The sequence below is a fragment of the Sarcophilus harrisii genome, chromosome 3, assembly GCF_902635505.1.
Source record: "Sarcophilus harrisii chromosome 3, mSarHar1.11, whole genome shotgun sequence".
In the NCBI taxonomy this organism is placed as follows: domain Eukaryota; kingdom Metazoa; phylum Chordata; class Mammalia; order Dasyuromorphia; family Dasyuridae; genus Sarcophilus; species Sarcophilus harrisii.
The window spans coordinates 484,310,747-484,325,528 of record NC_045428.1 but is presented as its reverse complement, the minus strand read 5'-3'; the positions used below and the strand labels follow the sequence as shown (position 1 = coordinate 484,325,528).

Below are 14,782 nucleotides of genomic sequence, written 5' to 3'. Positions count from 1 at the left end.
TCACTATTGATGGGACAAATGCAAATTACAACAATCTGAGGTATCACTTCACACCTCTCAGATTGGCCAAGATGACAAGTAAAGATAATATAAATATTGGAGGGAATGTGGGAAAATTGGGACACTAATATATTGTTGGTGAAGTCATAAACTAGCACAACCATTATGGAGAACAGTATTTAGTTTGAACTAAAATAGCCCTTAGCCATCAAAACTATTATTATAAATATATATAGTGCACCCTTTGATTCGGCAATATCTCTACTGGGTCTATATCTTAAAGAGATCATAAAAAAGGGGAAAAGGGCCTACATGTGCAAAAATTTTTGTAGCAGCCCTTTTTTGTAGTGGCAAGGAACTGAAAACTGAATGGATGCCTATCAGCTGGGGAATGGCTGAATAAGTTATAGTATATAAATGCCATGAAATTGTCCTATAAGAAATCATCTGCAGGATGATGAATGTGCATTACAATAGTGTTTTCACTTTTTTGTCTATTGTTTGCTTGCTTGTTTTTTTTTTTCTTTCTCATTGTTTTACCTTTTTTTATCTGGTTTTTCTTGTGCAGCATGATAAACGTGGAAATATGTTTAGAAGAATTACACATGTTTAACCTATATTGGATTGCACGGCTTACTCTCTAGCAGAAGAAGGGAAGGAAAAAAATTGAAACACATTTCGCAAGAGTGAATTTTGAACACTACCTTTGCATGTATTTTGAAAAATAAAAAGCTATTATAATTAAAAAAAAAAAAAACAAAGATAGTGAGTTTCCTCTAAAGTTCTTCAGGCACAAATACTAGATTACTGAAGACTCTTAAAAAAAAAAAAAAAAAAAAAAAAAAAAAGGGAGAAAAAGTACAAATCTCTAGATCTCTGGGTATTAAAGAACTTCAAGGTACAGGTAGCATTTTTACTGCTGTTGCCAATAAATACTGTTGAATCAAATGATTTAGAAGGAAGAAATGAAAAATGAACAACTCATTAACAAGATAGTATCAGACAACAGGATTTGGATTTCTAGATAGCATTGTACACAAACAGATACTGATTCAATTTAAATAACATCTTTCTGATAAATAGAATTTAACAAAAGTGTAATGTGCTGTCTGAAGTGGTAGCAAACTCTGAGTTGTTGCTTAATAACCACTTTTCTAGGATATTTTGAAGGAATTACTTTTTACATAGAGATTGGACTGGATAAACTTGTAGTCCCTTCTTTATACTGTGTCTATTACTTTCTTTGGGATTTAAAAAAATCAGCATTAAAAAAAAATTTGCACATTCCCCACTTATATACTATCACTTTTTCTAGAAGTCTTATACACTCAACAGCTAGACAAACTAACCAAATCAAATTACTTGTACACATGCAAATTATTTATTGCCCTATAATAGGAAAATTCTTAGGACCTTCCATGAGAAAATCTTCACTTTTCTATTTTCTGTTTTCACCCCTCCAAGTTTTGAGTAAATATCTACATTTCATTCATCTTGATAATTAAAAAATTGAAGGAAAGCTAATCTTTCAGAAGACAGCTGTTATACTAAGCTTCCTCAATTTCCTGCTTACATTCAAGTTGTATGAAAGAAAATATATAGAGAACTACTTTCCATTCATTTGTACATATCGTCCACATCCTTAAGTACAAGCAATCCTTAACTTAAAGTTGCCACAGCCTTGACACCTTGGAGCCTTCCTCCACCAGGCCAGCCCTCTTCTTCCACTGGTGAGTTCCTCTAAGAACCTCTGATTGAAGAAAAACCTGGGCCTGGGCCAGCCAACCTTTATTCCCCCTTTCAGTCCTGCATCTAATTCTGTGGACTTCAATATTATGCCTCCTCAGATAACTTCAACCTATTCTTCCTCCCTTCTCCCTCAATTGCTTTTCAGTTCTCTTTCATATGTTATTCTTCCTATGAGAATATAGTTGAAGGCAAATACTTTTTTTTTTTTGCTTGTATTTGTATCTCCAGCTCTAGCACAGAGCCTGACACATACTAAGAGCATAATAAAGCTCTTGTCCATAATATATAATTTATCTACGCAGCCAGTTACTTCTATATTTTCAACATCAACCCATCAAAAATGAACTTAGATGACATTTTGATAATTCTCCTAGTGAGACTGATCTTGGGTACAAATACTAAACCTGGCACCAGAGGTTATTTTCTCTGCTACCTTTCCTCAAAACAAGGAGACAAGTAAGTTTTGAGGAAAACAAGTAGCTGAAAACAAGGAGAAGGATAAGAAGGGATCCAAACTAAACTAATGGTAAAGAAGAAAATGCTACCTGAAACTGAGGCTATAAAATGAAACTTTTTTGGTTTGTGGATTTTGTTTGGTTTGGGGGAGAAGAAGGAGAAAGGGATATTTTTTCTGTATAGTTTATTGTTGTTTGTTTGTTTTTCTATACCTGTACTGTACACTGCTTCTGAAGGCATATCAAATTTATTATTTTTTAAAAGAGTTCCAAAAATTAAGAAGCAGAAAACAGCAATATTTGAATAATACTTATAGCTCTAAAACAGCCATATTAAAGAAAGGTATTGATTTCAAGTAAATGATTGCAAATTGTGGTATATAAATGTAATAGTAAACTATTTTCTGCAAAAAATTATGAGGAGGCAGATTTCAGAAAAGCTTGGAAAGATCTACATGTACATATACATGCTGAATGAAGCAAGCTGAACCAGAAGAACACTGTACACAGAAAAAGCAGTATTGTGTGTATGATGATTATCTTTTGACAGTCTTAGATCTTCTCATCAATACAATGATCTAAGACAATTGTAAAAGATTCATGATGGTAAATGGTATCCATATCCAGAAAAAGAACTATGTTTTGGGAATTTATAATATATAAACATATTTCATTGAAAAAATTGTAAAGTTGGGAAATTTTAAAACAATAAACAAAAAAAGTAAATGGTTACACAATAAGAAATTAAGAAAAAAAGAAACATTTGCATAAATACAAAGTCAACAAGAATCCCCAAAAAGATACACAATGATTATAAAAATGTAAACAAAACAAATTAGAAACAACATAATTCTGCATCATAATAATGACTCATGTTGTCCTAAAGAGATGGAGAAATGTGTTTTCCTTCGTACAATAGAGAAGAAGACTTTTGAGTATAGAAACTTGTATACATCACTAACATTTTACTTGGTTTGGCTTAAAAGTCTTTGTTTTGTTTTGTTACAAAGGAAGGTGCTCTGGGAGCTAGCTATATCCAGAAATTCTCATTATCAACATAAGGCATCAACAAAATGGGCAATCTTATTACTTTACAGTTATAATACATAAGTAGTGAACAATATTTAAAACTTTTTTCAGTGAGGCCAATAAAAAGCATTAAGTTATATTCTACTGATAACATTTCATTATTCTAGGGTAATGTGCTAGACTGAGAGCTGGTGTGAAAGCCTTAACTTTGCTATTAATTTAACTTACTGTTGAGCATGCCTTTAAGCCATCATTCAAGGATTTTTTTAAGTGTGCACTAAAAAAAAAAAAAAAACTTTGAAAAAGCTAAATAGAAAAGAATTAAAGAATGAAAAATCAATTAAAATATTATCAGTTCATTCATTTTAAACGAAGAATAAAATCAACAGAAGGCAAAATTGTTAGTGCTGATGAAATAGAATCTTTAAAAAGTTTTAATGTCAATCCCTGGATCACTAATAGCTTCCTGAAGCATCAAATAAATATTTCAATAGAAAAAAGGTTTATTATGAGACATTGTGAACTTCTATTAAATATTTTGTTTTCAAAGAAATATATATAGATGATATCCATAAGGATAATGTATAAATGAATCCAAGACAGCAGGCAGTAAATCATACATCTGTGAAAATCAATTATTCAAGAAACCATCAAGCTATACTAAATTTCTCCAAAGGATTCTGAATGATACCTGCAAAAGCCTCTCCCCAAAAGCCGATTAGAATTCCATAACCTTTATGAAGGAACAGTATTACATATAACTCGCTATAACATGTATCACAGTAAACCCAAGTGTATATGATTATTTACTATTTTATTTCTCTTAATTGATATACACAAAGTTTTCTATCACAGAGCAATTCACAATTGGAAGTTAATCAAATTTTTAGATTCCTTTCTACAAAAAGCCAGACATCAGTTATTAAACTAAAAACACATAATTTTCATTATATTAGGGTTCCTAAAGGAAAATCATCTTCAACTTAAACTCCCACTTTGCAGAAATATAATTTGCCAGAAGTATTAAGTGTGCCTATAGTAAGAAATATTAACCAATCTCAAATGGCGGAAGCAGGAGAATATTTAGGATAGCCATAAATGTGAAATGCCAAGATAAACAAACATGTTAATCCAAGTGCTAAGTTTATGCAAATCACCCAATATTTCAAATGACAATATTTTGCTACTTCTCACCTCTACTCTGACTCAAAATGATTTTATAGGATAAAGACAAAATATCTTAAAATTTTTAAAAATTTTTAAAATTCCTAACTTACTTATGTAAATCTAAACCAAAAAGGTTCTGCTATAAATTTGTATGATTTTTAGATCTAACCACTAGGATCATTAAAACTAGTTTATTTAGGATTAGTTTTGTTACATATAGAGCATTTCTAAGCCCTTATATAGTAAAGAAATAGTTTGCTAGAAGAATATGTCTACTGAAAAGTAATCTAACATTTTACATAAGTTAATGAAATATGTAATCTATGATTTACTGATTCAGAATTCTAATAAAGATTGAACTAATAAAAGAACATCGTTATTTCTCAAAACATTTTTATTTTAAGAAAAGTATTCAATGTATGGAATATTATTGTTCTGTAAGAAATGACCAGCAGGACGAATACAGAGAGAATTGACGAGACCTACATGAACTGATGCTGAGCGAAATGAGCAGAACCAGGAAATCATTATATACCTCAACAACGATACTGTATGAGGATGTATTCTGTTGGAAGTGGATTTCTTCAACAAAGACAAGATTTAACTTAGTTTCAATTGATCAAGGATGGACAGAAGCAGCTACACCCAAAGAAAGAACACTAGGAAATGAACATAAACTGCTTGCATTTTTGTTCTTCTTCCTAGGTTATTTATACCTTCTAAATCCAATTCTCCCTGAGCAACAAGAAAACTGTTCAGTTCTGCACACAATATATTGTATCCAAGATCTACTGTAATCTATTTAACATGTATAGGACTGCTTGCCATCTGGGAGAGAGGGTGGAGGGAGGGAGGGGAAAAATCGGAACAGAAGTGAGTGCAAGGAATAATGTTGTAAAAAATTACTCTGGCATGGGTTCTGTCAATAAAAAGTTATTTAAAAAAAAATAAATAAATAAAAATTTAAAAAAAAAAAGTATTCAAGAATAAATCTACACAAAGAAATACATTTGCAAGAAGTACAAGATTTACATAAATACTTTTAATAAATCTCTATAAGTATCCTCTAAGTTACTGGCTTAGTGTCTAATAGCAAAGGTCTCATTAATAATAAAATTCATGGCAAAAAAGGATTGCATTATTACAAAAAACATTTGTAATAATTTTGATTAGGAGGTGAGGTAGCATGAATTATAATAAAAGGACTTAGAATTATGAAGCTTGGAGCCCCATCAATTAACTGAATGTTATATAACTATAACTTTAGGTACTTTTGAGACACTATTTGAAAGCAAATAAATGGATAGAGATTAAAGTTTCAATTTGCTATAGCTCCCAGAGTTATGAAAAATGAAATGGACTCTGCACTTCATTGGGATGGGTTTATTACTTTAAATCTTTGCTTTTCCAAAGGTTCCGAAGTCAGTTAATATGTAATTATTTATGGAATGTGTAGTAAGTACTCAGAAAATAGTAATGAAAAAGAATATAGTAATCACCTTTTAGAAAGAAACTTACCTGGATGGTAGATTCTTTAAGGTCTAATCCAAATACATTATGTCGCTTGACTCTAAAGAAGTCAACATCAAGACCATCTTCATCCTCTTCATCTCCATCTAAATTCTGTACAGAAATCACTTTGTCTTTTGAAGTCTCATTAGTAGCTGGAAGAGCTTGTATTTCAAACTCCTTGACTTTTTCTACTTTCTCCTCTGTACCTTTATCTTCCTCCAGTTCTTTCCCTTCGTTTTCATTTTCTTCTTTATCAACAACACGTGCTGGTTTCTCTTTGTCTTTCTCTGCAGGCGTCTTCTCTCCTTGCTGAAGAATGGACATTTTCTCATTGAAATATGCTCTAAACTCCTCCACTTCATCATTGGTGAGGGAAGAAGCAACAGGTCTCTTTTCATCTTTGCTTTCATGATATGCTTTGCTTATCATCGATTCTTTTGTCATTTGTTGCTGTATTCTCTGAAGAAATCTTACCCGTGGTGCCACAGCAAGGCCAAGAGAACTGAATTACAAAAACAAAGCAAGAAATAAAACTTCCATATTAAGAATCTATTATTCAAAATATGAAAATAAATGTGTTCATATATATATATATACACACACACACATACATGTATATGTACACACACACACACACACACACACATACACACACACAACCATTCTCTCATAGATCAGTAGTCAAAGGAAACAAATTATTCCCAAAAGAATTGAAAAGGCTTAACAATCATATGAAAGAATGCGCCAAATCACTAATAGAGTAGTGAAAATCAAAACAATCCTGACCTTTTGCCTCACAACTTGGAAAATGGAAAAAAATGACAAAATATGAGAATAGTAAATTCTCGGTTGTGGAAAGATGGGAGCATTGATACATTATGGGTGAATCCATAAATCAATACAACCATTTTAGAAAGCAATTTGAAATTCTGCAAATAAAGTGATAAAATGCCTTTATCTTCAAAAGAACCTGAGATAGGCAAATGCCATGGATAAAAAGAAAAGTACCTATTTATAACAAACAGCAGCACTTTTTGTGACAGCAAAGAATTGGAAACAATGAAGCTGTCCATTAATTACAGAATGGCTAACCAAGTTGCAGTACATTAATGCAATGGGATATTATTATTTTGTAAGAAATGATGAATATGAGATTTATAGTGAAACAGAAAAATCTAAATGAACTGATGCAAAATGAAGTAAGCAGGCCAAAAAAAGGAACCACCACAAAAGACAGAGGCACAAAATGAAAAAAATCAATTAAGTCACCCAAATTTAAGTATGAAATAAACCCAAAGAACTTCTAAATGACTGCCCATGTGGTTCTCTGATATGTCATGATCTAACGGACAAATTGGTACTCATTTTGACTATTGGGGTCTTTTCTGTCTACCTCATCATTCTGAAGTATATCCAGAGAAGTCAGAATGTTAAAAAAAAAAAAAAAAAAAAGGTAACATGAATTAGCAAGTTATTAATTTATACACTATTTTTATTATGGATATCTACAGATATCTAAAAGGAGTTTGGGAACACAAATACAATGACAAGGCTCAATTTGAAAACCTAGATCTTCTAGTTTAAGAAATGAACCACTGAAATATAAGCACCATCAATTTTTGGATAATGAAGTGTAGCAAATTCTCCCTTATAAAGCCAAGTAAACATGAAACTCATTTAATATCCTAGACCATGGACTTATATCACTTTGTACAAATTATTTACAAGTCTAATTTTATTGAATGGCTCTGGGAAGACATCGCATCAGGCCAAAAAAAAAATTGGCTTTTTCTTTTCTGGAAGCAGATAGTTCTATAACCTGCCTAATGTTAAAAGAACTTTACAATACATTTGTTCAGTGTCAATATGTAGCTTGTTTTCCAATATATCACACTGTTCAAGTTGGTGGGGTATAACATTATACATGTAAAAATAATATGTGGACCCCATCTGTGGGTTCATCTTGTATAATTTGAAAGATTGTCATTCATGTATCTAAAAAAGGAGACAAAGCACCAGACAATAGGTCTGTAAAAAGTCAGGATATCTGGGGCCAAAAGTCACCTCAGATACCCATTAATGATAACATGGGTCTATAGTCAAATAATTTAATCTATGAAAACTGGATTCCTCACCTGTAAAATGGGTATGAGATATTTACACTACCTCAATAGTTTGTCCTGATGAATGGCTTTTGCAAACATGAAAGTTCTAATAAAACAGTACAGCATGATACTGTGGATAGAGAGCCAACCTTGAAGCTAGAAAGCCAAGGGATCAAATCCAACTTCTAACTAGCTATATAACCATGTCAAGTAAACTAACTTCTCAGTGTTCTAAGCAAAATTATAATTATAAGAAGGCAAACACTGGTAGAAGGAATTTCCTTAGTGGTGGAAGGAGTTTCCTCATCAGAAAGTTCTCTATATCAGGGAAATCACAGATTCAGTCTATTCTTTCTGAAATGCCAGTAATTCTAAAATATAAGACAGCTTGTCGTTCGATAAGCAAAGTTCTAAGTCTAATATTTTTCCCACAGAAATAATATTACACTGGATTATGTTCTGTATCAAAGGTCTTATAACCAGTTTTTAATATAAACAATGACTATGTAACTTAAATATGTGCTATTCCTATATAACATATAGTTTAATGCCAGAAAATACAAGATCACTTATAAACTATTCACTTTTCAGCTAATTTGCAAAAGGAGAGATACAAACTCGTATTCAAAAACTATGACCTCAAAATTTGGGTTCGTGTTCTGTCTCTGACATATATTGGCTACGTGACCTTGAAAAAATCATTTAACCTCTCAGTGCTCAAGCAATTCCTTAACTAAGGCTCCAAGTTACAGAATATTTTCATCTATATTGGCAGAGGGAAGAAGGCCTCACCAGGTACTTCTTTTATGAATGAAATCACAAAATGAATCCAAAAAAAAATGTCTTGCATAAATAAAGCATTTACAAATCAAACATTATGATGCAAGACAAATCATATAAAGGTTTATATATGAAGAATAATCAAATTTAGAGCAGAAAGAATCAAAGAGATTCATGGAGAAAGCTATGCACTAAATAAAGGCTACAATGACCTCTTCTAATCATCAAAGTGTATCAGGAAACAAAAAATTGGGGAATGAAGTTTGAGTAACTGCTTTACAGATAAAATAATATGGATAATCTAATGTACAAAAAGATTTGTAGCATCTCTTTTTCTTGTGGTAAAGATCAAGTTCCTATCAATTAGGGAATATCAGAACAAATTAAGATATATAAATGTAATGGAATATTATTTTGTTATTGAAAAATAACAAGTGAAAGCCACAAAGACTTTGCTAATTTTTATATGAAGTGATGCAGAGTGAAAAAAATTTCTACATTAACAAAACATTTAAAAACAGACAACTTTTAAATCAAGATTTTTATTATTATTCTGTAAGAAATGACCAGCAGGAGGATTTCAGAAAGGCCTGGAGAGATTTACATGAACTGATGCTGACTGAAATGAGCAGTACTAGGAGACCATTATATACTTCAACAACAATACTACATGATGATCAATTCTGATGGACGTGGCTCTCTTCAACAATGAAATGAACCAAATCAATTCCATTTGTTCAATAATGAAGAGAACCAGCTACACCCAGCAAAAGAACTATGGGAAATGAGTGTGAACCACTACATAGCATTTCTACACCCTCTTTTTGTCCCCTTGCATTTTTGATTTCCTTCTCAGGTTAATTTTACCTTATTTTCAAGTTCGATTCTGCTTGTGCAGCAAAATAACTGTATGGATATGTATACACATATTGTATTTAACATATACTTTAACATATTTAACAAGTATTGGTCTAACTGCCATCTGGGGGAGGGATGGAGGGGGGAGAGAAGGAGGGGAAAAATTGGAACAAAGGGTTTTGCAATTGTCAATGCTGAAAAATTACCCATGCATATATCTTGTAAATAAAAAGCCATAATAAAAAATTCAATAAATACAAAATAAATAAAAATAAAACATGGTGACCCTTTAAAAAAAAAAATCAAGATTTTTGATCAGTGCAATAATAAATCACGATTCTTAGAGAACCAGAGATGAAGCATGCCCACCTCTTAATAGAATGGCAATAGATTCAAGGTACAAAATGAAACATATACATTTTAATAAAACTTTTATAAAAGCAGACAATTTTCAAAGTCTTAAGAATTCTGATCAATGTAATGATTAATCATCATTCCAGAGTAACAATGATACAATAATGGAAGTATATCTATCTCCTGATAGAAAAGATGACAGATTAAAGATGCAGAATGTGACAATATTTTCAAACTAAGTCATGGAGAAATTTGTTTTACTTGACTATATATATATTTGGTACAAGAGTTTTGTTTTGGTGGGGAAAGATTATGGGAAAGGGAAAAAAAATAACACTTGGGTTTATCAAACTAAGAGAATAAAAAGTGATTGACATTTCTTAAATGAAAAGAATAAAGAAAATGTGAAAGTTACATGGTGAATTTATTTTATACTTAAAGGAAAAAAAGTTGTTTCTTGTAAAGAAAGATATGCAGTTTCATGAATGATCCTTTTTTCTGTTTTACCTTGTATATGGAAGTGTTGATTTATTTGGTGTTAAATTCAGGATTAAAAAGAAAGTACATAAATGGGGTATCTAACTTGTACATCAGCCATACTCCAAAACAGTAGTGTAATGGTCTAAGATTCTGCTACCTTAATTTTGAGAAATTAAGATCAAGTATTTAATGACTGTGTTCTGGGCCATACTAAAAGCAATGCATACTAAACACATGATAGGCAGTCAATAAATATTTTGGAATAGTTAAGTGCAGGATATGATCCATGATTTCAAGAAATTACATCTTAAGTGAAATAACTAAGGAAGGATAAAGTCAATACACAGAATAATCATTATACTATGTTATACTTAGGACATCAGCTTATGTTGATGCCTATATAATTTTTTTAAAGCAATTGGTGGAAGACATTCATGTTTTAGATAATATGCATACTAGATGATCACTGATATCACTCTAGGATTCTCTAGATGTGGAAAAACAGTATATACAACCAAGATATTAGTGTGATATTAAAGACAATGGCAGTATTGTGGGATGGTTTTGGGTTTTTTTTTTAAACACCTATTATCTCACTAAAAACAGTTCTCCTCAAAGTAACTAATAATAATCTCCAAGTTACTAAATCCAATGGCCTTTTCTCAATCCTCTCTTCTTGACCTGTTGGCCTTTGACACTTGATAACTCACTTCTCTCTAGGTTTCCAGGATACCACTCTCTCCTGGTTTTTTACCTTACCTATCCTCTTTGCTCCATTGCTAAATCCTCATCCAGATTGATCATACCCTCAAACCATAGGTGTTATATAAGGTTCTGTCCTGGGACCTCGTCTCTTCTCCCTCTCTACTATTTGACTTGGTGATTTCATCACCTCTCATAAACAGTTTGCTGTGTATATGTTTGCATGTGATCTTCCCCATTAGAATATAAACTCCCAGGACAGGGACTGTCTTTTGCTTCTTTTTACAACTCTACCATTTAGCACAACTCCTGGTACATAGCAGAAGGCACTTAAATGTTTACTGACTGACAACAAGATGTTTCATAACTAAATTCAGAGATAAGTAAACATCTTCTATTTTCTATTTGTTAAAATAAGGCTCCAAAAGCTACCTAATTCCCCTACCCAATCAATTTTAAATATATTGATATGCACCAGAAAATTAAAGAGGATCCATTTATTGTGGATAGAATCACAGAGATAGTAAATGCAACTTAATGTCCATAAAGCAAGAAAGAACAATCTTTGTTTTCATCTTCACTGATGATCAATTTACAAAGATCCTCATCTTGGCAAGAACTAACAAATTTTATAAGGCTTACAATGAGCTGACAGTAAAAATATTAAATGTGTATCACTAGGCATGCTAAGAAAAACATCTCTAACTCTACCATATGGTTTTTAGATGATCGAAAAAGACATATAAATAGTGGTGGGGAAACAGAGGCAGGGAAGGAGAAGAGAAATAAAGTAGTTTTGTTTATTGACATCTACTAATGTGCGAATAACCAAGAACTAGAAGAGGGTAAACAAGATGGAAATTAATATAGGAAAAATGGAATTGACACTGGATCACTGAGACAGAAGAAACAGATGAGGAATTTAGGAAACATCATAAGCATGCAGGGTAGTGATAAGTATTTCAGTGACAGACACTGCTATATCTACTGGAAGTCATTCTCCATACCTTCTCCCCACCCCCACCCCAACTTAAAAAAAAAAAATTCTGCCTTAATAATTAATTTTTCAAAAAGTAGAGAAAGCAACAAGGGAACTGCTATTTTTGGATCTGACTCTGGTTAAGAGGCAGAAAGTAGCTGTTAAACTAGAAATGTTGGAAACCATAGGTAGAAGATGTTGAGTTTAGTTGTTTTCAAGAATGTCCAACATTATGTGAACCAAGTTTTCTTGGCAAAGACATTGCAGTGGTTTGCCATTTACTTCTTCATTTCATAGATCAGGAAATTGAGGCAAACCTAATGTACTAAAAACAGTAAAGTGGGGGCATAGGATGACCTCCCCTCCATCTTCATTGTTTTTACCCTAGTCTAAGCTCACAATAAGCGTGACTTTGCCTACATAAATGTTCTTTATCCCTCTCTAATCTAGTGTTCCTACAATTTCCAAAATAAAATATAAATATACAACCATATTATTCTGGTATACAAAGTCCTTCACAACAAAGCTGTCAACTAAACTGAGTGGAAGCCCATCAGTTGGAGAATGGCTGAATAAATTGTGGTATATGAATATTATGGAATATTACTGTTCTGTAAGAAATGACCAACAGGATGATTTCAGAAAGGCCTGGAGAGACTTACATGAACTGATGCTGAGTGAAATGAGCAGGACCAGGAGATCATTATATACTTCAACAACAATACTATATGATGACCAGTTCTGATGCACCTGGCCATCCTCAGCAATGAGATCAACCAAATCATTTCCAATGGAGCAGTAATGAACTGAACCAGCTACGCCCAGAGAAAGAACTCTGGGAGATGACTAAAAACCATTACATTGAATTCCCAGTCCCCATATTTATGCCCACCTGAATTTTTGATTTCCTTCACAAGCTAATTGTTCAATTAAAAAAAAAAAATAAAATAAAAAAAGGAAAGGCTTCTTGTAGAAAGTGAGATTTTAGTTGGGACTTGCGGGAAGCCAGGAGGTGCAAAGAGCTTTTTAAGAGGAATATAAATTAATAGAACCCTTCCCACATCCTACTTTCCTATTACTGCAAAGGACAATACTATCCTCCTAAACCCAAACTCTCTCGCCTTCTCCACCTCTCCAAAATCCAATCTTTTGCCTGCTGATTTTACCCCTCAAACATCTCTCAAATACATTCCCTTCTCTGTTCTGACAGATACTAGCATGATACAAGCCCTCATAACCTCACAGATGGATTATTTCAACAGTCTGCTGATACCTCTACCTGCCTCAATCTCTCAACTCCAAACCACCTTCTCTTCAGCCATCAGAGTGATCTTCCTAACGAGGAAGTCTGACTTAATACACTCCAGGTGTTCCCTACTACCTCCAGAAGAAAATACAAAATCATTTTTGGGGGCACTCAAAGCTCTCCAAAACTTAGGTCCCTCTGCCTTTCCAGGCTTCCTACTTCTTATTCTTCAACATTTACTCTTCAATTCAGTGATAATGGCCTCCCGCCTCTTCTCCTTCTCACCTAACTTCTCTGGCTTCTTTTAAGACCCAATTTAAATCCCATTCTTCACAGGAAGTCTTTCTCAACCCCTCTTAATTCTAGTAGTTCCCCGCAATTAATTAATTAATTGTCCTGGCATGGGTTGTTTGTACATATTTGTTTGCTTGTTCTCTCCTGCATTAGATTGTGAGCTCCTCAAAGGCAGAGAGACTGCCTTTTGTTTCTTTTTGTATTTCCCAGTACTTACATGGTGGCTGGCACATAGAAGGTGCTTTAAAAAATGTTTACTAATTGCACCTGGTATCCTTCTTATTTTTGTCTACTCACATGCATTATCCTTTTCTCCTATCTCCAGATACACAAATTACATAAGAAAAGATGATGATGTTCACTAATTAATTTGGGAACAGTGCAAAGCTTTTTCTCAATTCAAAGTCCATCTTCAAAACACAGTGATGATTTATTACTTTTGAATCTCATAATAGCATAATCACTCAGGAATAAAAATTGATGAATAAGGTAAGTGTATATAAGCTGAAGCATTGAAGACTCAAAAGCAATAACGGGCACAAGGTATATTACTAATGAATGCACAATTGCAATATTAGGTATATACTCCAAAGAGGCTAAAGACAGAAAGACTCTACCAAAATATTGACTTTTTCCAGAACAAGAAATTAGAAACCAAGTGGATGCCCACCAAAACTGGTACAGCAAAACAAATCATATTATGTGACTATAACTGATACTCATGTGCCATACAAAACAACAAATAAAAAGAATGCAGAGGAATATGGAAAGATTTGTATGAACAAAGAAATTAGAACTAGGAATAAAAAGCTATAATAATATAAATAAAAATAAACATAATGCTAAATTACAGGTCCACCTGTTAGAGCAGGATATTTGTACTGGATTCCCTTAAAAGAAAATTGCCAAATACATTCAAAATCTAGAAGTTCAAAGAGCAAATAAAAGGAACAAAATGACCCTTCTTTTTATAACTGGGGTTCTGAAAGCACCTATTCTTCCTGAACAACATTATTATCTACACAAAAATTTGTCACAGGTACAGTTCCATAAGCTAATGGCAAATGTTGAA

At 32.6% G+C, this 14,782-nt stretch overlaps 1 protein-coding gene across 2 annotated transcripts in view; it reads right to left on the bottom strand.

Annotated features, from left to right (window-relative positions):
• DDX10 (DEAD-box helicase 10) overlaps positions 1–14,782 on the bottom strand; it is a 250,108-nt gene that overhangs the window by 180,554 nt on the left and 54,772 nt on the right. For both annotated transcript variants that reach the window (XM_031961101.1, XM_031961102.1), the window contains exon 13: positions 5,919–6,414. In XM_031961101.1, coding sequence (XP_031816961.1) covers positions 5,919–6,414 — 496 coding nt within the window. The remainder of the gene's footprint in view (positions 1–5,918; positions 6,415–14,782) is intronic.